General features: G+C 44.6%; 1 protein-coding gene across 4 annotated transcripts in view; it reads left to right on the forward strand.

Moving 5' to 3' along the window:
* Positions 1-27,107, forward strand: part of uqcc1 (ubiquinol-cytochrome c reductase complex assembly factor 1) — a 185,901-nt gene that overhangs the window by 60,634 nt on the left and 98,160 nt on the right. For all 4 annotated transcript variants that reach the window (XR_011883227.1, XR_011883226.1, XM_072244118.1 and 1 more), the window contains one exon: positions 17,810-17,918. Coding sequence is in view for 2 of the 4 variants with exons in the window: in XM_072244118.1 (XP_072100219.1) it covers positions 17,810-17,918 (109 nt within the window). In the remaining 2 variants the exon portion in view is untranslated. The remainder of the gene's footprint in view (positions 1-17,809; positions 17,919-27,107) is intronic.

The raw sequence follows: 27,107 nt of genomic DNA on the forward strand, positions 1-27,107 counted from the left end.
AAACATGACTTGGTGATAGAATAATGGCTACCTGGGAGTGATTACTGGGTGTAATCTAATCGGGTGGTTGGATAACTTTACGAGAAGAGAGCTGAAATTTCAGGTACCTTTTCCTGTGTGAATATGCCAGTTGGCAATAACTTTTATTTATTTTGAAATGTTGTTTTCTCATCAATCTGCAATAAGATGATTCATATTTTTGTGTTGTTAACACCGCTGAATTTCTAGTACTCCCTCTTGCATCTTCTGGAAGTAAACTCCAGGGATGTTTAAAGGGGTTTATGATCCCATTTACAGCAGGTTTATATATACAGTGAATTCCAGTTAATTGGGACACACTAGGGCCAGTACATTTCGGTCCAATTAAGCGGCTGCCTCAATTAGCCAAAGTTTCATGGAAATAATTAAAAAGGTATTAAAAAAAACAAACTACTGTTTAACTGAGTAACAAATTGTGTATTTAAATGAAATACAGAATAAATTAGGACACTGCCAATACCATTACAGCACTATAAAGCTGTACTAGTGCCTAATAGTTATCGACAGAGGAATTCATCCGGTGTATGCTGCCATGTTCTTTTGATTGACTGTAAATGAACAAAATCAGCGCAGATTATAGGCTGCCTTCATACAATTCTTTTGACTATTGCATCATCCAGACCTTCATTTTCATTTTAACATTCAAGATGATTGGTGATACCTTCAAATTCTTTGTGGTTCCTAACTTGATGAAGTAGTGAAATTGTTTCATTTTCACTCCCAGCTGTTCTTGACATCTCCAAGCATGAATGCTTGAAACTGCAGTGAGCAAAAGTGTTCTGAATTGTCTTAATGCTTATTATTCACCAGCTGTCAGTGACAAAAATCATACGCAACAGATGCTACTTAAAAACAGCTCGTTCTAAGCACAGTGTAGTGTCTAATGGCCACAAGAGTGCATGTGACTGACACTATTTAGAAACTGATCAGCAACAGTCTTCCGTCCCAGATAAGCAGCATAGTGTCCAGAATAGACAATGGGAATCCCAGCTATTTTCATAATTAGATTTTGTTCTGTAATACTTGTCATAAATAAGTGGCAACCCTGATTAACCAGTGGTCCAATTAACTGTTGAGCAAACAGCTTGATCTTTCCAGAGGCCAAAATCTGTGTAAAATGGAGCTTCGGTAGCTTGCTGTGACCTGCGGCTGACCAATCTGAGATAAATTTGCATTGCTGTGGTGTCTTGTCGCCACCTCTGGATGTTGTACAATGTTTTATAACTATGGCCTGCATACTTGAGATTCTACTCAATTGCAGAGAGCAACCCCAAAGACCTTCTCAAAATATTCAGGCTATTTTCATCAATAATTCAATTTGTTGGTGATATATTTAATAAAGTCATCTGTGCATTTTTGCTTTGGGAATGTGGCTTTTAAAATAGGTATATTGTGGACTAATTTGTGACTGCATATTTGTTTGCGGATAGGTTACTAAGTTTTCTGTCTGATGATTGGATAATTCATGGTAATAATCTGGATTATTAAAATTTCCATACTTAATTGTGCTTGAGTAGGTTAGTGTTTCACTGTTAGCTGGAAATTGTTAGAGAATTAGAAAATTTGTGCATTTTCTTATCTTTTTCAAAAAAACAAAAATACCCAATTTTTGAGAGACTTGTAGACTCAGGGCTTCTGCAATTGGGCCTCAACTTCAAGACTTCTGATTGACTTTTGGGCTTCGATCTTTGGTATTGACCCAGGACTCACCGATGACAGGACACTGATCTCCAGGCCTTAAGCTTCAGATTCGCGATGATGGGACTCCAAACTCCAGAAGCGCCAACTCATGTACCTTGGTGGTCACCTGACCTCATGCCTCTGCCTCCTGCCTTAATGGACCTCTGATGCCGGGACTTGCTGACAGACTCCCTGCTTGTCGTCATCCATAGCGCTTACCAGCCTGACCTCTTAACTCTTCTACATCCCTTTCTCTAAACCATAACCCAAACCCTAACACGCCTCTCTGTCCCCAAAACCATCCCTATGAATCTAAAAGAAAAATTAAACCTTAGCCAAGACTACAGCTTGGTGTCATCTTGACCAGATTGATAGGTATCAAGTGACAAAAAATAATTTTATTATAAGAACATCGCCATTTTTATGGCACCTAAAAAACAACTCCAACACACACAAAATGCAGTTATTCATCTTATAGCCAGGGTGAGGGATTTGCTGTCAAGGTTGTAACAATCCTAAATTCTATTATATCAAGAGGTTCTCAAGGGAACCAGCTTCGAGAGCAATCATTACCTTTCAACCATCAGGCTCCCGAACCAGCATGGATGACTTCATTCACCTCAACACTGAACTGGTTCCACAACTTACGGACTCACTTTCAAAGGCTCTATGCTCTTGTTCTTAATATTAGCTGTTTGTCTCACATTGGTTGTTAGTCTTTGTGTTTAGTTTATCATTGATTATGCTGTATTTCTTTGTTCTACTGTGAATGCCAGCAAGAAAATGAATCTCAAAGTTGTATATGGTGATGTATATGTACTTTGATTATAAATTTACTTCGGACTTTGAGCTGCATTAAAGCCATCCCAAAGTCACCTTGAATAAATGTATCAGTTACCAACTGGTGCATTCTCTCTTAAACAGTGGAGAAGTATTTGGGAATTTACTGAATTCTAAGTCCCATGACAGGAAAAGGTATAGGGCATGTAAGAACAGCAGAAGGTCCACACAAGGAATCCCTTCACCTGTCCTGCCAGGCAGTGTCTGGCCCCTCTGTAGCAATCTGCAGATCTTCTATCAGACTCTTCAACCACCTCAGAGCCTACAGTGGAAGCAATGCATACTTTGTCCAAGGAACTGCTGAAGAGGAGGTCTGGTTCAAATAACCCTCAAGTGACATTCATCCACATGGATTAAATCATAGACTTTTGCTGGGTTATGATCTGATTAATACAAATCCTTTGTTATTTTACAAGTTTTGTGAAATAGAGCCTGGTATGCCTCTATCCAGCTAAATTGTTAGTCAAATATGGTACACATTTCCAGCAATAACTAGCTAGTCCTACAGTGTGAAACCATTGTCATCAGACTCCTGTAGATGTTTTTAAAGTAGGGCAAGTAATTTTGACTCAGTCCTTCAAATCCTGCATGTTCCCATGCAGCGGCATTCACTACACGTTTCCCGACAAGCTTTTACCCTTTGTGGAACATCAGAAAGCCTCTGAGGCTGTAGTACTGCCACTTTCTAAGTAAAGTTACATTGGTGAGACTCAATGTAGATTGGAGATCCACTTCGTCGAGCACCTTCCACCATAACAGGCTGGATTTCCTTGTGGCCACCCATTTTAATTTTACTTCCCATTAACATTCTGACATGATGGTCTGTGGCCTCCTCTGCTGCCACTGTCAGGTTGGAGGAGCAACACCTCATATTCTGTCTAGTTAGCCTCCAACCCAGTGGCATGAGAATTGATTTCTCTAACTTCTGGTAATTTCTACCCCCTCCTCTTCTTTTTTCCATTCCCCATTCCAGCTCACCTCTCACCCCTTCCCTTCTCCTCACTTGCCCAACCCTTCTCATTGGTGCCTCTTCTCCTTCCTTTTCTCCCATGGTCCACTCTCCTATCAGTTTCCTCCTTCGTCAGCCTTTTACCTTGTCCAATTATCCCTTCCCAGCTTCTTACTTTGTCTGCCCCTCCTCCACCCACCCACTTTTACCCTCACCTGGTCTTACCTATCACTTGCCAGTGTGTACTCCCCCTTCCCCCACCACCTTATTCTGGCTTCTACCCCCTTTCTCTCCAGTTCTGATAAAGGGGTTGAGCCCGAAACGTCGACAGTTTATTCCTGTCCATTGATGCAGAGTTTCTGTAGTGTTTTGTGTGTATTGATCTGGATTTTCAGCATCTGCAGGGTCTTTTGTGTTAATGTGAAGGTACTTCAATAGGCCAGGATAGATGAAATCAATGAAGTCAGCTGAATCTATAGCACTCAGGGTACGTGTGCCTCTGCAGTAGCTACAGGCCAATTGTCCACCAGGTTGACGACTTTTCCATGGTGATAGCACTAACTCTTCAGACTCTTGTCTAATCTCTTCCTGCCTATTCTGGCCTACTCTGAACCCAGAAACCTTGCTTCCATTCACTGAAGAAGGGTCCAGGACTTTTGAGCTGGGGGAGTATGCCTACAACGAAAACATTGGTTCTTTAGTTGTGTTCTGCTGAGCATTGTGGGCATGCTGTGTTAGTGTCAAAATTTGTGTTGACACTTGCGGGCTGCCCCCAACACATGCTCCAAAGTGTTGGTTGTTAACATACAGTGGAATGTGTCATTTGTGTTTCAATGTACGTAATAAACTATTTATTATTATTTAGAAGTACAGTGCAGAACAGGCCCTTCAAGCCCAACAAGCCACACTGCCCAGCAACCAATCTATTTAACCCTAGCCTAATCAGGGACAATTTACAATGACCAATTAACCTTCTTCAGGTGTTCAAAACGCCACCCCCTTTTCTCAATTCCTTTGTCTCCGCCGCATCTGCTCTCAGGATGAGGCTTTTCATTCAAGAGTGAAGGAGATGTCCGCCTTTTTCAAAAAAAAAAGGGCTTCCCTTCCTCCTTCATTAATGTTGCCCTCAACCACATCTCTTCCTTTTCATGCACGTCTGCTCTTACACCATCTTCTCACCACCCTACCACCCCACCAGCCTCCGCGTCCAGCACATAATTCTCCAAAACTTCTGCCACCACCAATGGGATCCCAACACCAAGCATATCTTTCACATCTTTCCTTCCACCCCCCCCCAACTCACTCTCTGCTTTCCACAGGGATCCCTTGTCCATTTGTCCATTTGTCCCTCCCTACTAATCTCTTTCCTGGCACTTACCCTTGCAAGCAGAATAAGTGTTGCACCTGCCCCTACACCTCCTCCCTCACTAGCATATTCAGGACTCATCCAGATGAGGTGACACTTCACCTGTGAGTTTGTTGAGGTCACTTACTGTGTTCAGTGCTCCTGGTGTGGCTTCCTGTACATCGATGAGACCTGACGTGATTGGGAGACCGCTTTGTCAAGCATCTACGCTTCGTCTGCCAGAATAAGTGAGATCTCCCAGTGGCCACCCATTTTAATTCTACTTCCCATTCCCTTTCCAATATGTCCATCCATGGCCTCCTCCACTGTCACGATGAAGCCACACTTACATTGGAGGAACAACACCTTATATTCCGTTTAGGTAGCCTCCAACCTGATGGCATGAACATCGATTTCTCCAACTTCTGGTAATGTCTTCCCAACCTTCCCCTCCCCTCCTGCTCCATTTTCCATCCCTTTTCCCTCTCTCACCTCATCTCACCAATTAGCTTCCCAGCTGTTAACTTCATTCCTCCCCCTCCAGGTTTCACCTATCACTTGGTGGTTCTCTCTCCCCTCCTCCCACCTTTTTTTTCTCTAGTCCTGCCGAAGGGTTTTGGCCTGAAACATCGACTGTACTTTTTTCCATAGATGCTGCCTGGCCTGCTGAGTTCCTTCAGCATTTGTGTGTGTTGACCAATTAACCTACTAACTTTGAACCTTGGGAGGAAACTGGAGAATCCAGAGGAAACCCACACAATTCACATGGATAATGTACTGCAGAAGACACTGGAATTGAACTCTGAACTGCAGAACATCCCAATAACTCTACGCTAATCACTACTGTGGCACCCTGCATCTGAGGAATCTGAATGTGAAAAATGGTTTAGGCCTTTAGAGTTGGGGGAGTGTGCCTACAGCAAAAACATTGGTACCTGATCCAGTTGGGATGTGGAATTACACTGGCAATACCAGTGTTTATTGTCCATATTTATTGTCCATGGTTATTTCTTCAGCGGTTTGATCAGGGCACGACTGTGCTAGAGTGTGGACGTCAGCCAGTGAGAAGAGATTAAAAAGAGACAGCTTTATTGAGCGGGTGTCTGAGGAGCAGAGGGAGACAGAGTAGGAAGGCTTTGGCTCAACGGGGCTTCGGCGATAACAGGTCGAGGTGAGTTAGGTCGCCTGTGTAGAATACAGACAGGAAGAATGTGTGTGAGGCCGGTGCTCTGCGCTTGGTGTCAGATGTGGAATGTCCGGGAGACTCCCAGCCTCCCAAACGGCCACATCTGTGCCAGGTGCGTCGAGCTGCAGCTCCTTAGGGACCGTGTTAGAGAACTGGAGATGCAGCTCAATGACCTTTGTCTGGTCAGGGAGAGTGAGGAGATGATATAGAGGAGCTATAGGCAGGTCGTCACACTGGGGCTCAGTAGACAGATAAGTGGGTAACAGTCAGGAGAGGGAAGGGCAGGAATCAGATGCTAGAGAGTACCCCTGTGACTCTCCCCCTTAACAATAAGTACTCCTTGAGTACTGTTGGTAGGGACAGCCCACCAACAGTAAGCAACATTGGCCATACCTCTGGCACAGAGTCTGGCCCTGTGGCTCAGAATATAGGGAAAGGAAGAGGATGCAGCAGTGATAGGGGACTCTATAGTTCGGGGGTCAGACAGGCGATTCTGTGGATGCAGAAAAGAAGCACAGATGGTAGTTTGCCTCCCAGGTGCTAGGGTCCGGGATGTTTCTGATCGCATCCATGATATCCCGAAGTGGGAAGGAGAACAGCCAGTGGTCGTGGTACATATTGGTACCAATGACATAGGCAGGAAAAGGGAGGAGGTCCTGAAAGCAGACTACAGGGAGTTAGGAAGGAAGTTGAGAAGCAGGACCACAAAGGTAGTAATCTCGGGATTACTGCTTGTGCCATGTGACAGTGAGTATAGGAATAGAGTGAGGTAGAGGATGAATGTGTGACTGAGGGATTGGAGTAGGGATTCAGATTTCTGGATCATTGGGACCTATTTTGGGGCAGGAGTGACCTGTACAAAAAGGACGGGTTGCACATGAATCCCAGGGGGACCAATATCCTGGTGGGGTGGTTTGCTAAGGCTATTGGAGAGTGCTTAAACTAGAATTGCTGGGGGAGTGGGAACCAAACTGAGGAGACGGAGGAAGAAGCGGTTGCCTCACGAATAAAGAAAGCTTGGAGACAGTGCGAGATGGAGGATAGGCAGGTGATAGAGAAGGGACGTGCTCAGACTGATGGCTTGAGATGTGTCTATTTTAATACAAGGAGTATTATGAACAAAGTGGATGAGCTTAGAGCATGGATCAGTACTTGGAGCTATGATGTTGTGGCCATTACAGAGACTTGGATGACTCAGGGACGGGAATGGTTACTTCGAATGCCAGGCTTTAGATGTTTCAAAAAGGACAGGGAGGGAGGCAAGAGAGGTGGGGGCATGGCACTGTTGATCCGAGATAGTGTTACGGCTGCAGAAGAGGAGGAAGACATGGAGGGATTGTCTACGGAATCTCTGTGGGTGGAAGTTAGGAATAGGAAGGGGTCAATAACTCTACTGGGTGTTTTTTATAGACCACTCAATAATAACAGGGACATCAAGGAGCAAATAGACAGAGTTTGGAAAGGTGTAATAATAACAGGGTTGTTGTAGTGGGAGATTTTAATTTCCCAAATATCGATTGGCATGTCCTGAGAGCGAGGGGTTTAGATGGGGTGGAGTTTGTTAGGTGTGTTCAAGAAGGTTTCTTGACACAATATGTAGATAAGCCTCCAAGAGGAGAGGCTGTACTTGATCTGGTATTGGGAAATGAACCTGGTCGGGTGTCAGATCTCTCAGTGGGAGCATTTTGGAGATGGTGATCACAATTCTATCTCCGTTACCATAGCATTGGAGAGAGATAGGAACAGACAAGTTAGGAAAGCATTTAATTGGAATAAGAGGGTATATGAGACTATCAGGCAGGAACTTGGAAGCATAAATTGGGAACATATGTTCTCAGGAAAATGGACGGAAGAAATGTGGCAAATGTTCAGGGTGTACAAAGGCTGTTGTAAATATAGTCAAGAAGAAAAGAGCTTAACGAAAGGTTCAAAAAACTAGGTAGTGATTCAGATCTCGAAGATTATAAAGCTAGCAGGAAGGAGCTTAAGAAAGAAATTAGGAAAGCCGGAAGTGGCCATGAGAAGGCCTTGGCGGGCAGGATTAAGGAAAACCCCAAGGCATTCTATAAGTATGTGAAGAGCATAAGGATAAGACGTGAGAGAATAGGACCAATCAAGTGTGACAGTGGAAAAGTGTGTATGGAACCGGAGGAGATAGCAGAGATACTTAATGAATCCTTTGCTTCAGTATTCACTAAGGAAAAAGATATTAAGAAAGAGGATATGCTGGAGCTTTTGGAAAGCATCGAGTTGGATAAGTTACCGGGACCGGATAAGATGTAACCCAGGCTACTGTGGGAGGCAAGGGAGGAGATTGCTGAGCCTCTAGCAATGATCTTAGCATCATCAATGGGGACGAGAGAGGTACAGGAGGATTGGAGGGTTGTGGATGTTGTTCCATTATTCAAGAAAGGGAGTAGAGATAGACCAGTGAGTCTTACTTCAGTGGTTGGTAAGTTGATGGAGAAGATCCTGAGAGGCAGGACTTATGAACATTTGGAGAGGCATAGTATGATTAGGAATAGTCAGCATGGCTTTATCAAAGGCAGGTCATGCCTTACGAGCCTAATTGAATTTTTTAAGGATGTGACTAAACACATTGTTGAAGGTAGAGCAGTAGATGTAGTATGTTTGGATTTCAGCAAGGCATTTGATGCAAGGCTTATTGAGAAAGTAAGAAGGCATGGTATCCAAAGGGACATTGCTTTGTAGATCCAGAACTGGCTTGCCCACAGAAAGCAAAAAGTGGTTGTAGACGGGTCATATTCTGCATGGAGGTCGGTGACCAGTGGTGTGCCTCAGGGATCTGTTCTGGGACCCCTACTCTTCGTGATTTTTATAAATGACCTGGATGAGGAAGTGGAGGGATGGGTTAGTAAGTTTGCTGATGACACGAAGGTCGGCGGTGTTGTGGATAGTGTGGAGGGCTGTGAGAGGTTACAGTGGGACATTGATAGGATGCAAAACTGGGCTGAGAAGTAGCAGATGGAGTTCAGCCCGATAAGTGTGAGTTGGTTCATTTTGGTATGTCAAATATGATGGCAGAATATAGTATTAATGGTAAGACTCTTGGCAGTGTAGAGGATCAGAGGGATTTTAGGGTCCGAGTCCATAAGACACTCAAAGCTGCTGTGCAGGTTGACTCTGTGGTTAAGAAGGCATACGGTACATTGACCTTCATCAATCGTGGGATTGAGTTTAAGAGCCGAGAGGTAATGTTGCAGCTGTATAGGACCCTGGTCAGACTCCACTTGGAGTACTGTGCTCAGTTCTGGTCGCCTTACTATAGGAAGGATGTGGAAACCATAGAAAGGGTGCAGAGGAGATTTACAGGGACGTTGCCTGGATTGGGGAGCATACCTTAAAAGAATAGGTTGAGTGAACTCGGCCTTTTTTCCTTGGAGCGACGGAAGATGAGAGGTGACCTGATAGAGGTGTATAAGATGATGAGAGGCATTGATCGTGTGGTTAGTCAGAGGCTTTTTCCCAGGGCTGAAATTGCTAACATGAGAGGGCATAGGTTTAAGGTGCTGGGGAGCAGGTACGGAGGAGATGTCAGGGGTAAGTTTTTTTATGCAGGGAGTGGTGAGTGCGTCGAATGGGATGCCGGCGACGATGGTGGAGGCAGATACGATTGGATCTTTTAAGAGACTCCTGGACAGGTACATGGAACTCAGAAAAATAGAGGGCTATGGGTAACCCTGGATAGTTCTAAGGTGAGGACATGTTCGGCACAGCTTTGTGGGCCGAAGGGCCTGTATTATGCTGTAGGTTTTCTATCTCTAGAAAATATATTTATCAATATATTTAATTGCCCTTGAACTTTAGAAGACGTTACTAGTCAAAAACGTTGGTAAATCTGGAGTCAAACATAGATCAGACTGCGCAAGGGTGGCAGATTTTTCTTCCCTGGACGATGCTAGTGACCAAGGTGGGTTTACACAAGAATCTGGTAGTTTCTTCCTGGTTTTAGCAGCAAGCAGGAAACACAAGGGACTGTGGATGCTAGAATCTGGAGCAACAGACAAAGCACTGGAGGAAGTCAGCATCTATGGAGGGAAGAGGGCAGTTTTCTGAAAGATCTTGACTGAAAACGTCATCTATCCATTTCTCTCCATCGAGGCTTGACCTGTTTTACAACAAGCTAGTAGTTATGGTATTTAGTACTGTTATTGGTTTAGTATTGTCACATGTACCAGGTGGTGAAAAGTTTCTTATATACTGTTCATCCAGATCAAATTATGGCAGTGTATCAAGCTTGAATCAAGTAAAACAATAACAATGCAGAATAAAGTGTAAAAGCTACCGGCAGAGGTAAGCAAAGTGTGGGATCATAACGAGGTAGGTTGTAAGGCCAGGAATCCGTCCTACTGTAAGAGGCGGCCGTCCTGTCGCTTTGTTTGTCACATAAACATTGAAATATACGGTCAAATGCATCATTTGCGCCAGCAGCCAACACAGTCGAGACATACGCTCAGAAGCATCACCACCAACATAGCAATCCTACAATTTACTAATCCTAACTGGTACATCTTTGGAATGTAGGAAGAAACCCACGCTGTCATGGGGAGAACATACAAACTCCTTACAGACAGTGGCAGGAATTGAACGGCTGGCAATGTAAAGCACTACATTAAGCACTGTGCTACCATGCAAGAAGTCCATCTTATCGACCAAAATATGTGGTTACTGTTCTTGAGGCTACCTTTGTTGGACTTCCTCCAGCAGACTGTGTGTTGTGGCCCATGGTGTACCTTGACCCATTCCCAATTTCCATAACTGACCTTCTTAACACCATCTATCCATCTTGGTTCCTCAATACCCTTGCCTAACAAAAAAATCTATCAATCTTCCTTGTGAAATTCTCTGGTGAACTGCAGTTTCAAATTTTATGGTATAGTGCAGGCGTTCCAGATATGTATGCAAAGAGGTTCAGCTGGCTCTAATTTGAAGGCTTTTCCTTCTAGTTCTGGGCTTTGCACCAAACTGCTGCACACCAGAAGAAATATTTTATCTCTTTCCAATTGCAAGTCCTCAACTATCCCAATTAGATCATCACTTAATCTTCTGTATGCAAGGGAATTGCTGCCAAGCACTCTGCAACCTGTGTTTGTAACTGGAACTTTTTTTTGGCCCGCTGGTTCTTTCTCAAGTCTCCAGTCACCCAAAAACCTGGTTAGGAACTCATGATTAATAACTATAGTATTTGTGGTTTAAATGGAACTTGGTAAGTGCCAGCTCATGCAGGACTGAGGGCATTTTTACCACGATGCTATGAGAGATCAAGATTAATTGGTCAGTACTGTCAAAGAGCTGGCACAACCACAGTGGGTAAGCTGCCGTACAAGTTGATAGGGTTGTCAGAAAGGTGTGTGGTGTGTTGGCCTTCACTAGTCGGGGGACTGAGTTCAAGAGCCGCGAGTTAATGTTGCAGCTCTATAAAACTCTGGTTAGACCACATTTGAAGTATTAGACCATAAGAAATAGAGGCAGAATTAAGCCATTTGCTCCATTGAGTTCTGCCATTCCATCACGGCTGTTTTATTATCCCTCTCAAACCCATTTTCCTGCTACTTTCTTGTAACATTAACACCCTGACTAATCAAGAACCTATCAAACCCTGCTTTAAATATACCCAATAACTTGGCCTTCACAGCCGTCTGTGGCAATGTATTCCACAGATTCACCACTCTCTGGCTGATGAAATTCCTCCTTAGCTCTATTTTAAATGAATGGTCCTTTATTTTGAGGTTGTACCCTCTGGTCCTAGACTCACATACTATAGGAAACTTCCTCTCCACATCCACTCTATTTAGGTCTTTCACTATTCAATGTTCTAAGTATCGTGTTCGGTTCTGGTCGCCTCATTATAGGAAGGATGTGGAAGCTTTAAAGAGGGCACAGAGGAGATTGACCAGGATGATGCCTGTATTAGAGAGCATGTCTTATGAGGATAGGTTGAGTGAGCTAGGGATTTTCTCTATGGAGAGAAGGAGAATAAGGGATGATTTGATAGAGGTGTACAAGATACTAAGAGGCATAGATCAAGTGGACAGCCAGAGACTTTATCCCAGGGTGGAATTGCTAATACAAATGGGCATAATTTTAAGACAGTTGGAGGAAAGTATGCGACAACATCGGATGCAGGTTTTAACAGGGTGGCGGGTACATGGAATGCCCTGCCAAGGGTGGTAGTAGAGGGCAATATATTAAGTGCATTTAAGAAACTTAGATAGGCAGATAGATGATATAAAACTGGAGGGCTATGTAGGAGGGAAGGGTTAGATTGATCTTCGAGTAGGTTAAAAGGTTGACAACATTATGGGTCGAAGGGCCTGTACTGCGATGTACTGTGCTTTATAATGTATGTTTATTCCCTTTTCTGTTCTGTATTTTGTAATCTTGGAGGGAAATGCAATCTCAGTTCATTTAAAGAACTTGGAGAGCACAACCTGCAAGGAACTTGTGTCCTCTAGTACTGTTTCTATCACAATATTGCAGAGGTAATAAATCAGTTAGCTGCGATATAAAATCATGGATTCTTTTCTCCCTTCAGGGTATGGGAGACACTGGAATGCCCAGCATTTATTGCCCATACCTCTTGGTCCCTGAGCCTTTCCCCCAAGCCACAACACATGGGAGACCACGAACACTGGAATCTGGAGACAATTTGATACAGCAGTTTTGATGCATTTCACCGGACAGTTTCAGGAAAACTATTGCCATTGGTCTGAAAACATGTAAAACCCAGATGAGTAACTGTGGCAGACATTATCAAGTTGGATGAGTTTTAATCCCAGAAGGGTCTCAATCCAAAAACATCAACTATCCATTTCCTTCCACAGATGCTGTCCGGCCCACTGAGTTCCTCTGGACTGCAGCATCTGCAGTCTCTTGTGTCTTGAGTTATTATTGATTTATTCTATTAACTTATTTTTAATTCTCCAGCTGCTGTGGTGAGACTTAACTCCATCTCCTGTGCTTCAGACCAGATTGCCATTCCAGTAACATGTGCATAGTGTTACTGTACCCCAAATGAGGCTGCTTAGTGATCAGTAGAGCTTCAGGTGGTGAATGGCTCCCTCTGGTGGCCTTAACAACGACATTCAGTCTGGTTCACTCTCTCGAGCTACAGCTTTAAGAACAGTGAGAAGAATCGGGATTGTTTAATGTCATTTCCATTTATTTGTTCGTTCGTTTTATGCCATGTCGTACGTTGTGGGCGATCATGTTCTTTCAATGACCATGACTGTTCTTGGCAAATTTTCCTACAGAAGTGGTTTGCCATTCCCTCCTTCTAGGCAGTGTCTTAATACGATGGGTGACCCCAGCCATTATCAATACTCTTCAGAGATTGTCTGCCTGGCATTGATGGTCACATAATCAGGACTTGTGATATGCACCAGCTTCTCATAAAACCATCCACCACCTGCTCGCCTGGCTTGACGTGACCCTGTTCAGGGAGCTGAGCAGGTGCTACACCTTGCCCAAGGATGACCTGCAGGATAGCGGAAGGAATGAAGGCCTTACATGTTCTTTGATAGAGATGTATCTGTACCCCACCACTCAAAGTGATATACTTATACTGAGGAGTAGCAGTTTATTCACCAACTTCACCTTTTAAAGGAAGCTGAAGTCAAAGTGACCCGGCAAGTTCAAAGGTTCAAAATACACAACTCTGAAATTCTTCTTCTCCAGATAGCCACAAAACCAAGAAAAAAAAGTACAGCAGCACAATGATCAACCCTCACATCGCTCCTCTCCACACAAAAACACGAACAAAAATGGAACAGGCACATCAATCCCCAAATCCATCTCCCCCAGGCACAAAAAAAAATGAGAACGATTGGGCAAAAAACACAAAACATAAAAAAGCTATAAGACTGAAATAAAGTCTATAGTCTAAGTCCATATCCAAAATGCAGAAAACCTGGCTAACACTCTCCGGGTACAGCAGCAGGCCTTTCCCTCTTCGGCAGCAGAGTGATCCCACCAGTGATCAAAAGGCATCTCCCCTCTCCAGTAGCAGAGCAATCACACCATTGATCAAAAGGCATCTCCCCTCTCCAGTAGCAGAACAATTACACCGGTGATCAAAAGGCAATCATCTCTCCTGTCCAGTAGCAGAGCGATCACACCAGTGATCAAAAGGCAGTCTCCTCTCTCCAGTAGCAAAGCGATCCCACCAGTGATCAAAATGCAATCTCCCCTCTCCAGTAGCAGAGCGATCCCACCAGCGATCAAAAGGCAATCTCCCCTCTCTAGTAGCAGAGCGATCCCACCAGTGATCAAAAAGGCAATTTCCTCTCTCCAGTAGCAGAGCAATCACACCATTGATCAAAAGGCATCTCCCCTCTCCAGTAGCAGAACAATTACACCGGTGATCAAAAGGCAATCATCTCTCCTGTCTAGTAGCAGAGCGATCCCACCAGCGATCAAAAGGCAATCTCCTCTCTCCAGTAGCAGAGCGAACACACCGGCGATCAAAAGGCAATCTCTTCTCTCTGGTAGTAGAACAATTGCACCAGCGATCAAAAGGCAATCTCCTCTCTCCAGTAGCAGAGCGATCCCACCAGCTATCAAAAGGCAATCTCCTCTCTCCAGTAGCAGAGCGATCCCACCAGTGATCAAAAGGCAATCTCCCCTGTCCAGTAGCAGAGCGATCCCACCAGTGATCAAAAGACAGTCTCCTCTCTCCAGTAGCAGAGCGATCCCACCAGTGATCAAAATGCAATCTCCCCTCTCCAGTAGCAGAGTGATCCCACCAGCGATCAAAAGGCAATCTCCCCTCTCCAGTAGCAGAGCGATCCCACCAGTGATCAAAAGGTAGGCAGCTGACGCTCACCCTCTGCATTCGCCTCCTTGTTTCAATCTCCCTCATTGCTTTAATCAGCGAACAATGGAAGCTTTAATCAGTGAAACGGAGTAGGTTGGCAGCTCATGGCCTTTTTGCCACGCGGCTCGCGCACGCTGCCTATGCCTTCCAGAATCCTCAGAGACTGCAGAGGGCTGGAAACCCAAATGATCTCCAAACTGCAACTCATAGGCTCCAACAGTTCCAGAATCACATTCAAGATGAAAACAAAAGTAAAAGACATAAAAGAAGTGAAATATATGGTTTCATGATCTATCCAGAAGATGTCGATGGTAGGAGCATTGTATGCAGGTGCCATCTTGACTAGAAGATTTATACTGGTTCTGATTATGCTTTGATAGGTTGGTTTCTGGGTATAATTCTCTGAAGCATTTGTGTGGCTGTAATTGATAATTCTACTCCTGAGGCAGCTGCTTTCATTGCGTAACTAGAAAGGAATTGGAGGATTGGAATATCCCTGACAGAATAACAAAATGCTTATTTTCTGAAATCCATCCAGCTTTCACAAGCTGTCTCCATTCTTCAAAGCAAGCTTGTATCAGAGACTCGCCATTCACTGCGTTGGTCCGCTTTTGAATTTTAAGATGTTTGGAGGAAAATAAGAGGTCGGCACAGCATTGTGGGCCAAAGGGCCTGTACTGTGCTGTAATGTTCTACTTTCACTCTTGGTTATCATTGGATATATTTTTGGGCAAATTAGCAAACATGATGAATGTAGGAAGACTTTTGACAGCAGTGTTCTGTCTTAGGCTGGTAATGGTTGTAGGAACTATGGATGCAGATTGTCCACTTCTATCACCAGATCTGTATTGCCACCCTATCTAATATAAGTTAAAACTGTCAGTACAACTTTAGTACACACTCTCCCTCCCCTCTGTCCCCCTTTCCTCTTCCCTCCTCTACCCCATTTCCCTCTCCCCTTTCCCCCTCCCCCTCCCCTTCCCCTTCCCCCTCCCCCTCCCCTTCCCCCTTTCCCCCTCCCCCTCCCCCTCCCCTTCCCCCTTTCCCCCTCCCCCTCCCCTTCCCCTTCCCCTTCCCCTTCCCCTTTCCCCCTCCCCCTCCCCCTCCCCCTCCCCCTCCCCCTCCCCCTCCCCCTCCCCCTCCCCTTCCCCTTCCCCTTCCCCTTCCCCCTCCCCCTCCCCTCCCCTTCCCCCCTCCCCCTCCCCTCCCCTTCCCCCCTCCCCCTTCGCCCTTCCCTTTCCCCCTCCCCTTTCCCCCTCCCCTTTCCCCCTCCCCTTTCCCCCTCCCCTTTCCCCCTCCCCTTTCCCCCTCCCCTTTCCCCCTCCCCCTTTCCCCCTCCCCCTTTCCCCCTCCCCTTTCCCCCTCCCCTTTCCCCCTCCCCCTCCCCTTTCCCCCTACCCTTCCCCCCTTCCTCCTCCCCCTCCCCTTTCCTCCTCCCCTCCCCTTTCCCCCTCCCCTTTCCCCCTCCCCCTTTCCCCCTCCCCCTTTCCCCCTCCCCTTCCCCCCTCCCCTTCCCCCTTTCCCCCTCCCCCTTTCCCCCTCCCCCTTTCCCCCTCCCCCTTTCCCCCTCCCCCTTTCCCCCTCCCCTTTCCCCCTCCCCCTTTCCCCCTCCTCCTTTCCCCCTCCCCCTCCCCTTCCTCTCCTCTCTTTCTCATTCTCTCTCTATCTTTCTCTGTATCCCTATCTCTGCCTCTATCTCTCTGTCTTCGTCTCATTGTCTCTCACTCACTCACTAACATACAGGAGATTTGCAGATACTGGAAATCCAAAACAACACACACAAAATACTGGAAAAACTCAGCAGGCCAGGTAGGATCAATGGTGAGCTATAAGCAGTCATCTTCGTACACTGAGGCCCTCCAGCATTTTAAAACTATATGATACAGGAGTGGAATTAGGCTGTTACAGGAGTGGAATTAGGCTGTTTGGTTCATCGAATCTGCTTCTCGGGTTCCTTTTAAATCTCTCCCCTGTCACCCTAAAGCTATGTCTCTTAATTTGGGTTCTGTCTGAGGAAGAAGACTGTCACTATCCATTCTATCTATGCTTCTCATTATTTTAAATGCATCTATAAAGTCAGCTGTCATTCTCCTACGTTGCAAGAACTAAAGACCAGGCCTGGCTAAGCTCTCGCTTTGCAAACACATACAAAATGCTGGAGGAGCTCAGCAGGACAGGCAGCATCTCGGAAGAGGAATGAACAGGTGATGTTTTCAACCAGGACCTTTCTTCAGGACTGAAACAGAAAGGAAAGGGAAAGAAGCTAGAATAAAAAGGTGGGGGGGGGAGGAGGAAAAAGAGTACAAACTGGCAGATGATGTGAGAGATCAGGTAAGGGGGAAGGTGGGTGGGTGGGGAAGAGGGGAAGAAGTGAAAAGCTACAAAGTGGTAGATATAAGAGGTAAGGGCTGAGGAAGAAGGAATCTGATAGGAAAGTAGAGTGGACCTTGGAAGAAAGGGAAGAAGGAAGGGCAGTGGAGGGAGGTGATGGGCAGGTGAGGAGAAGAAAAAGAGTGAGAGGGGAGCCAGAATAGGGAATTGAAAAGGAGAGAAGCAGGACGGGAGAGAAATTAACAGAACTGAGAGAAATCGATGTTCGCGCTATCAGGTTGGAGGCTACCCAGATGGAATATAAGGCGCTGCTTCTCTAACCTGAGAGTGGCTTGATTGTGGCAGTAGAGGAGGTCATGGACCAATGTGTTGGAATGAAAATGAGAAGTCGAATTAAAAAGGGTAATCACCAGGAAAATCCTGCATGTAGCGGCAGACAAAGTGAAGGTGTTTGACGAAGCTGTCTCCCATGATAGAGTAAAGATCCTAGACCATTGACCTGGTGCATGGGTGGGAGAAGGCAAACTCAGGACCTCTGGTCCTGGCAACATCTTTAGAGGATGATAGTGCTGCCTGAGTCATGCTTTGCTTTTCTGTTTGCAGGATATCCCTGGTGCGTATGAAACAGGAAGGTCGTGAGGGCAAATATATGTGCAGATATATTGTGCACTCCATGTGGGAGGACTTGCAGCAACGGGGAAAATTAATGGGGGTAAGTCAGTGATTCTGCAACATGTCTGGAAGATGTTTCCTCCTGATATTTAATAGGTATGTAAAAAAAAAAAATTCACACTAGGTATTGCTAATTCACTAATGCCATTCACTTAACGTTCAAGATGAGGTAATAAATAGGGTTGGACATTGGCTTTGTGGGAGAAGCCAGGGAGTGATAGTAGAAAGTTGTCTCTCTGACTGGAGGTCTGTGACTAGTGGAGTGCCCCAGGGACATCATCAGTGCTGGGTCTGTTGTTGTTTGTTGGATGATAATGTGACAAATTTGTGGATGACAGAAAGATTGGGGGTGGATTGGACAGCGAAGAAGGGTGTCAGAGCTTGCAGTGGGGCCAAGGCCAGCTGGAAAAATGGAAGATGGACTTTAATGCACTTTGGGAGGACTAACCAAGATAGGTTTTACACAGTGAGCAGTAGGGCAGTGAGGAGTGTGGTAGGACAGAGAGATCCGGGAATACAAATCCCATAATTCCTTGAAAGTGGTGTCACAGGTAGATAGGGTCATAAAGAGCTTTTGGCACATTGGCCTTCATAAATTAATGTATTGAGTACTGGAGTTGGGATGTTATGTTGAACTTGTATAAGACATTGGTGAGGCTTAATTTGGTGTATTGTGTGCAGTTTTGGTCGTCTAAATACAGGAAAGATATAAATAAGATAGAAAGAGTGCAGAGAACATCCTGGAGGATGTTGTCAGGACTTGAGGATCTGAATTATAGGGATAGGTGATTAGGTTAGCATTTTATTCCTTGGAACATTGAAGATTGAGAGGAGATTTGATAGAGGTAAGCAGGTTCCACTGAGATTGAGGAGTGAGACTACGCTAGAGGTCATGGGTGAGAGGTGAAATGTTTAAGGAAACATGAGGGGGAAATTCTTCACTGAGGGTGGTGTGAGTGTTGAATGAGTTGCCAGTGCAAGTAGTGGATGCCGGGTGTGGATAGGTACATGGACGGGAGGGTTATGGAAGCAACACACATAAAAGTTGCTGGTGAACGCAGCAGGCCAGGCAGCATCTCTAGGAAGAGATGCAGTTGACGTTTCAGGCCGAAGGGTCTCGGCCTGAAACGGCGACTGCATCTCTTCCTAGAGATGCTGCCTGGCCTGCTGCGTTCACCAGCAACTTTTATGTGTGTTGCTTGAATTTCCAGCATCTGCAGAATTCCTGTTGTTTGGGTTATGGAAGCTATGGGCCAAAGCAGGTTTATGGGACTTGGCAGGTAGATGAGTCAAATGGACTGTTCTGTGCTGTAGTGTTCTATGATTCTATCACTACATAATTCATAAGAACCAACCATCCCAGTGTGTGATTTATCATGAACATATTTGACAATAAATGGTGGGATAATTTGCTCCATGTTGAGAAGCTGCCTGTTAGTTTATTATTGGTATTACCATCGGGATAGGAGACCAACCTGACAGGAGAGAGATCAGAATTGTTCTGACATCGTGAGCTTGAATACACTTCAGTTGTGCATTTGCAAAAGGAGAAATTCCCGCCGTCAAGCACCATCACAAGAAAGCAACGTCCATCATCAAGGACCCCCACCATCCAGGTTATGCTGTCACTTTCAAGGTTTCTGCAACTCATGTTCTCAGAATTATTTATCTGTGTGTCTTTTGTCTGTCTGCCATTTATTTATTATTATTGATGTTAGTATGATTAATATATATAGTTCTACATAAATTCTATTGTATTTCTTTGTTTTCCTGTGAATGCCTGCAAGAACATGAATCTCAAGGTGACACTGGTAATAAATTTACTTTGAATTTTGAAATTTTTGAAGAGGGGAAAGACTTTCAGGGCTGTGGTCTGGGAGCAGATGGGAGTGGGGCCAATTGCAAAGAGCCAGAATTTCAAGGTGAGTTAAATAGCTTTCTCATGCTCCTATGCCTCGGAGAATTACTGAATATGGTCTTTGTGTGCTTTGGTCATTGGTCTAGTGGGCTGTGTGCTTAAATCAGAATCAGGTTTTTTATCACTGACGTGGTTTTGTGGCAGTAGTACAGTGCAGTATATAAAGGTCCTGTAAACAATACAAAGAAGTATATTAAAAATAAATAAGTCGTACAAAACAAGAGCAAGGTAGTGAGGTAGTGTTCATGAGTTCATGAATCATTCAGAAATCTGATGGTGGAGAGGAAGAAGCTGTTCCTAAAAGCTGTCTTTTCAAGCTGCTGTACTTCCTCCCCGATGGTAGTAATGAGAAGAGGATATGTCCCAGATGATAAGGTCCTTCATAATGGATCCCGCCTCCTGGAGGAATTGTTAATTGAACTTGCTGTAGATGGTGGGTAGGTTAGTGCCCATGATAGGGCCAGCTAAGTTTACAGCCCTCTGCAGTTTTTTCCAATCCTGTGCAATGGCCCCTCAGTACTATACCAGATGGTGATGTAAATAGTTAGAATTCTCTCCACGGTACATCTGTAGGAACTGCATGTATAAATGGTTCCAAAATACTCTGGAAATCAAAATAAGGCTGCAGGACTGGATGGTGTCAGTACCAGGGTGCTCAAAGCCTGTGCCCCTCGACTATGTGGAGTACTTCGCCATGTCTTCAACCTGAGCCTGAGGCTCCGGAGGGTTCCTGTACTGTGGAAGACATCCTGCCTCGTCCCTGTGCCAAGGACACCGCGCTCCAGCGGCCTCAATGACTACAGACTGGTGGCATTGATCTCCCACATCATGAAGACCCTGGAGAGACTTGTTCTGGAGCTGCTCCGGCCTATGGTCAGGCCACACTTAGATCCCCTCCAGTTCGCCTACCAGCCCCGACTTGGAGTTGAGGATGCCATCGTCTACCTGCTGAACCATGTCTACGCCCACCTGGACAAGCCAGCGAGCACTGTGAGGATCATTTTTTTGACTTCTCCAGTGCGTTCAATACCATCCGCCCTGCTGTGCTGGGGGAGAAGCTGACAGCGATGCAGGTGGATGCTTTCCTGGTGTCATGGATTCTTGATTACCTGACTGGCAGACCACAGTATGTGTGCTTGCAACACTGTATGTCCGACAGAGTGATCAGCAGCATTGGGGCTCCACAGGGAACTGTCTTGTCTCCCTTTCTCTTCACCATTTACACCTCGGACTTCAACTACTGCACAGAGTCTTGTCATCTTCAGAAGTTTTCGGATGACTCTGCCATAGTTGGATGCATCAGCAAGGGAGATGAGGCTGAGTACAGGGCTACGGTAGGAAACTTTGTCACGTGGTGTGAGCAGAATTATCTGCAGCTTAATGTGAAAAAGACTAAGGAGCTGGTGGTAGACCTGAGGAGAGCTAAGGCATCGGTGACCCCTGTTTCCATCCAGGGGGTCAGTGTGGACATGGTGGAGGATTACAAATACCTGGGGATACGAATTGACAATAAACTGGACTGGTCAAAGAACACTGAGGCTGTCTACAAGAAGGGTCAGAGCCGTCTCTATTTTCTGAGGAGACTGAGGTCCTTTAACATCTGTCGGACGATGCTGAGGATGTTCTACAAGTCCGTGGTGGCCAGTGCGATCATGTTTGCTGTTGTGTGCTGGGGCAGCAGGCTGAGGGAAGCAGACACCAACAGAATCAACAAACTCATTTGTAAGGCCAGTGATGTTGTGGGGATGGAACTGGACTCTCTGACGGTGGTGTCTGAAAAGAGGATGCTGTCCAAGTTGCATGCCATCTTGGACAATGTCTCCTATCCACTACATAATGTACTGGTTGGGCACAGGAGTACATTCAGCCAGAGACTCATTCCACCGAGATGCAACACAGAGCGTCATAGGAAGTAATTCCTGCCTGTGGCCATCAAACTTTACATCTCCTCCCTTGGAGGGTCAGACACCCTGAGCCAATAGGCTGGTCCTGGACTTATTTCCTGGCATAGTTTACATATTTCTATTTAATTATGGTTTTATTACTATTTAATTATGGTGCAACTGTAACGAAAACCAGTTTCCTCCAGGATCAATAAAGTATGACTATAAGTGCAGGTGCAGCGGATCTTAAATCAATGACAAAAGTGCTGGAAACACTAACTAGCATCAGTCTCGTGCACTTGTGTGGCCTTTGGACACTACACTGTGCTTGAAACGAACAGTTTTTGAATAGCGTGTGTGTTTGTATTCAAAAAGCAGTAGTTTTTGTCACTGATAGTTGGTGGACAAATGTGCAGTAAGACAATTCAGAACAGTTTTGGTCACTGCGGTTTCAAGCATTCAGGCTTGGAGATGCCCAAAACAACCGGGAGTGAAGATGAAATAATTTCACTACTTCAAGTTAGGAACTGCGAAGAAATTGAAGGTATCAAAAGTCATCTTGAATGTTGCAATGAAAATGAAGATTTGGAGGATCCAATCATTGAAAGCATTATATGAAGGCAGTCCATTATCTGCACTAGGTGTCAGCACTGATTTTGATCATTTACAGTCAATCAAAAGAACACTGCAGCCCACACTAGGTTGACTCTCAATGTGCTTAATGGTGGGGAGGGCTTTGCCTGTGATGGACTAGGCTATGTCCATCACTTTTTGTAGACTTCTCAAGCAAGAGCAGATCAGAGTTGTGAAGAGAAGCATCCCTTTGGAGTACTGAAAGAGGAGAAGGTGATGGAATCTCATTGCAGGTAGATGATGAAGAATTGCGGGTTGGATGTGGAGACTGGTGAGGTGGTAAGTGAAGACCAGGGGAGCTCTAACCTTGCTCGGCCATGGGTGTTGAGGGATCCCTTCTAGCTCTTAGCACAAACACGAGATTTTACAGATGCTGGAAATCCAGAACAACCCACACAAAATCCTCGAGGAACTCAGTAAGTATGGAAAGGAATAAACAGTCAACATTTTGGGCCGAAACTCTTCACTGGGACTGGAAAGGAGAAGGGAAAGAAACCAGAATAAGAAGGGTGAGGGAACGTAGTGGAGGTCTCACAGCTGGAAGAAAGTGATCTAGTCATTCTTCTGTTCAGTTCACCCTCATGAGCAAAATCACTCATCCCCTCAAGCATTAAAACAATGCAACACAAAATACTGGAGGAGCTCTGCAAGTCAGGCAGCATCTATGGAGAGGAATAAACAGTCAGTGTTTTGGGCTGAGACTCTTGATCGGGACTTAGAAACGTAACAGCTCTGCTTGTTCCATTGTGGGTACATGAGTATGCAGAGCAAAAAAAAACCTCCTTCTCTCCAAAGGCCACTGCGCTGAAGTTGGAAATTCCCCACTGATGTACGAGGAAAATGCAGGGGAGGTCTGCTAGACAGCCTGATGCAGGGCACCTGTAGGCACTCTTTTCCACAGCTCTGACATTGACTGATTGCACCTTGAGAAAATCATTGTTAACATCAGTCTTTGAAAAGTAAATCTGGCTGATGATTGAGCAACACAAGGTACCAATGAAAATTCATTGCTGTAGATTTGGAGCTGTCTTTGAGATCAGGATATAGTTCAATGAGTTGATTAATGTGAAGTAACACCTGACCACACGGCTACATCTACTCCATAATCTCACGTGTGAGTCCTTGAGATAACTTGAAATAACAAAAAAGCTTTTCCACCGAAAACTTCAGTAAAGGATTTTTTCTTGTATAAACTTCAGTATAGATATTAAAATCTATTTAAGTTGAGAAACCCCATTTATTCCATGGTTATCTGTTCTATGCCTTATAATTTCATTGTTTCAAGTAGAGTTTAGTAAAAGATTTGAAAAACAACTGAACTTCAACAAAGTTTAATTTATCAAAGGTTCTATGGTCCACAGCCTCAAACTTCACCCCAGATGCTTTTTTTTCTTATTGGATGCTTACAGAAGCTTCCAAGACGTGAACTTACAAATTTGTGGGTACAGTAGCGTAATGATCAGCATCACACTATTGGAGTGCCCGCAAGCCGGGTTTGATCCTGTCACTGTCTGTAAGGAGCCTGTACCTTCTCCCCTTGACTGCATGTGTTTCCTCCCATATTCCAAAGACATATGGGTTAGTAGGTCACATGGGTGTAATTGGGTGGTATGGCTCGTTGTGCTGGAATGGCCTGTTGCCATGCTGTATCTCCAAATAAAAAAAAACTGTTAACACCAGAAATCCAGAGCAACACACACAAAATTCCGCAGGAACTCAGCGGGTCAGGCAGCATCTGTGGAAATGAATAAGCAGGCTACATTTCAGGCTGAGACCCTTCAGATCTGCAAAGGAAGGATGCCAGAATAAAAAGGTGGGGGGACAGGGAAAAGGCAAGCTCAAAGATGACAGGTGAAGCCAGGTGGATAGGAAAGGTAACGAGCTAGAGATGAAGGAATCTAATAGGAGAGGAGAGTGGATCATAGGAGAAAGGGAAGGGGGGGGGACCCAGGCACGAGAAGAGGGAAGAGGCCTGAGTGGAGAATAAAAGAGGGGAACAGGAGGTAAATTTTTTTTACCGAAAAGAGAAATTGGTATTCGTGCCATCAGGCTGGAGTCTAAGGTGTTTCTCCTGCACCCTGAGGATAGTCCCATCATGGCACAAGAGGACGCCATGTACTGTCGTGTCATAATGGGAATCAGAATTAAAAATTTGGCTTCCAGGAAGTTCAGCTTTTGGTGAATGGCGCAGAGGTGCACAATGAAGTGAATAATAGCAGTTAAACTTCTTTTTTTTGTTCTGGTCTATGTCACATGTCCTGCCGGTTTTATACTTGTGTAAGTACCATTCTGCAGTCTTCTCCTTCCATGATGGTTCTCTCTGCAAGTTAATCAGGGCACCAGTTGTATGGAGTAATTATATTTAACACTGTGTTAAGAACTCCAAATTCCTTATAAAATTTTAGACATTTCTTCTGGCTCATGATAGCTTGATATATGAAGAGCAGTCCCATTGGAGAGAATGCCACAGAACTGCAAATAGCTTCTTGGTTAAGTGGCCGTGTCAGTGAACCTTATCTGGTGTTGCCATTGCAGCTGTGTTTCTCTTAGAGCAGGGGTTCTCTCAATCTGGGGCCAACAGACCAATTACTTAATTGCATTGGCCCATGGCATAAAAAAGGTTGGAAACCCCTGTCTTAGAGCTATTGCACTGTGCAAAAGGGATATGAAGTCAAAGTCATGTATATTGTCATAGGAATACATATGCACAGGAGCAATGGACAAACTTACTTGCAGGAGTGTCATAGGCACAAGGCATCAGATAAGCAGCATTCACAAAAAATACCTTTTCTTGTGTTTTCAAGAAATAATTTTTGTGAGAAAGATCACAGTAGGAGAAATAACTGTCCATTTTAGTGCAAAATGCTCAAGTTGTAGTGATTAGAATTTTACCAGATGGTTGATGTGAAGAAGCAGTTGTTGAACCTGGTGGTGTGGAACTTCAGGTTTCTGTACCTCCTGCCCAGTGGGAGCTACAATGCTCTGCTCACTGCTTAGTGACGTTTGCTCCGCTCTGCACTACATTGAGGCTGAGGCTCTGGCCTGCTCTGGGCTTTGTGTCTGAGGACTCACTTTCATTCTAAATGGTATTTGCTTACTTTTATTGTTTACACAATTTGTTTTTTTTTTCTCCCTCCCTGCTCATTGGGTGTTTGATGGTCATCTTTTTGTATGGGTTCTTTTGGGTTTGTTTGTTTTGTAGCTGTCTCTACGAAGACAAATCTCAAGTTCGTATAATGTGTACATATTTTGATAATAAATATACTTTGAATTTTGATACCATAAAATGTTTGTACTCATTCCAACATATCTTGGAATGACAGCAATCAGAAATCAACAAAATTTTACACTCAGATGCCTGTATCTAAATATTTTATACTCAGTTTTATTGACACTTCAAGCTTGAGATCAAATCTCTACTTTTTGGGTTTTGGTTACCTTGTTTTAGGAAAGACGTCATGAAATTGGAAAGAGTGCACATATTTAAGAGAATGTTGCCAAGACTTGAAGTCCTGAGTTAAATGGAGAGGTTTGGCAGGCTAGAACCTTATTTCTTGGTGTGTAGGAGGTGGATGACCATATAGAAGTTTTTTAAAATCTAATACGAGGGGGCATGATTTTAAGGAGATTGGAAGAAGTTCCAGGGAGGATGTCAGAGGTAAGTTTTTTTACACAGAGAGAGGTAGGTGCATGGAAGACACTGCCAAGAGTCTAAAATACTCCTAAAATACTTTAGGAGTATTTAAGAAATCCTTAGGTACAGGGATAAAAGACAAAAAATGGAAGTCTATGTAGAAGGGGAGGGTTAGATTGCTCTTAGAGTACGTTGAAGGGTCAGCACAATGTCATGGGCCAAAGGGCCTGGACTGGGCTGTATTGTTCTATGTTCTATAAAATCATGAGAGGCATAGATAGGGAGAATATGCAGTGTCGATTCCCAGGGAAAAGGAATCAAAAACAAAGATTCATAGTACATTTGTTATCAAAGTATGTGTGCAATATGCAACCCTGAAATTTTCTTCCCACAGACAGCCATGAAACAAAGAAACACCATGGAACCTGTTCAGTGAAAACAACAAGCACCCAATGTGCAAAGAAGAGAACAAATCACACAAGTAGTAAAAAAAAAAGAGCAATAAACTCACAGATTATGAAACAAGAGGGTAGAGATAGGTTTAAGATGAGGGGAGAGATTTAAAAGGAACCTGAGGGTCAGTTCCACCTGCAGGCTGGTTCATATATGGAATGTTGCTCTATGATTCTTTAAAAATGTCCATAATGTTTGCACGGGCAAAGCGTTGGTGTGGGCACATTTCCTAAGCAACTGCTGGAGGAACTCAGTAGGTCAAGCAGCATCTGTGGGGGTTGGAAGAAGTGTTAATGCTTCAGAGGACGGTCAGTGCTGCTCGACACGTTGAGTTCGTCCAGTGGATTGTTGCTCCAAGTTCCAGCATCTGCTGTCTCTGTTTCTGAGTTTGATTTGCTTCGTGCAACTGACCCTGTGCAATGGAACTGACTTAACTAAACCTACACACTGATATCATTCCCTGTACACCAGCTGCCATCCAGGAGGACATACGTACAGGAGCTTGAAGATCCACATTGAACATTCAACAGGTTCTTCCCCTCTGCCATCACATTTCAGAATGGACAATGAACACATTTTCCCTCTCTTTTTGCACTACTTATTTAAGTTTTATATATATAAAACTGTGAAAAAGTCATTAGGCACATACAGCGTATATAGGTAGGGTGCCTAAGACTTTTACACAGTATTGTAATTGTCAACATGGAG

This window comes from Mobula birostris, chromosome 2 (assembly GCF_030028105.1).
Source record: "Mobula birostris isolate sMobBir1 chromosome 2, sMobBir1.hap1, whole genome shotgun sequence".
NCBI lineage: Eukaryota > Metazoa > Chordata > Chondrichthyes > Myliobatiformes > Myliobatidae > Mobula > Mobula birostris.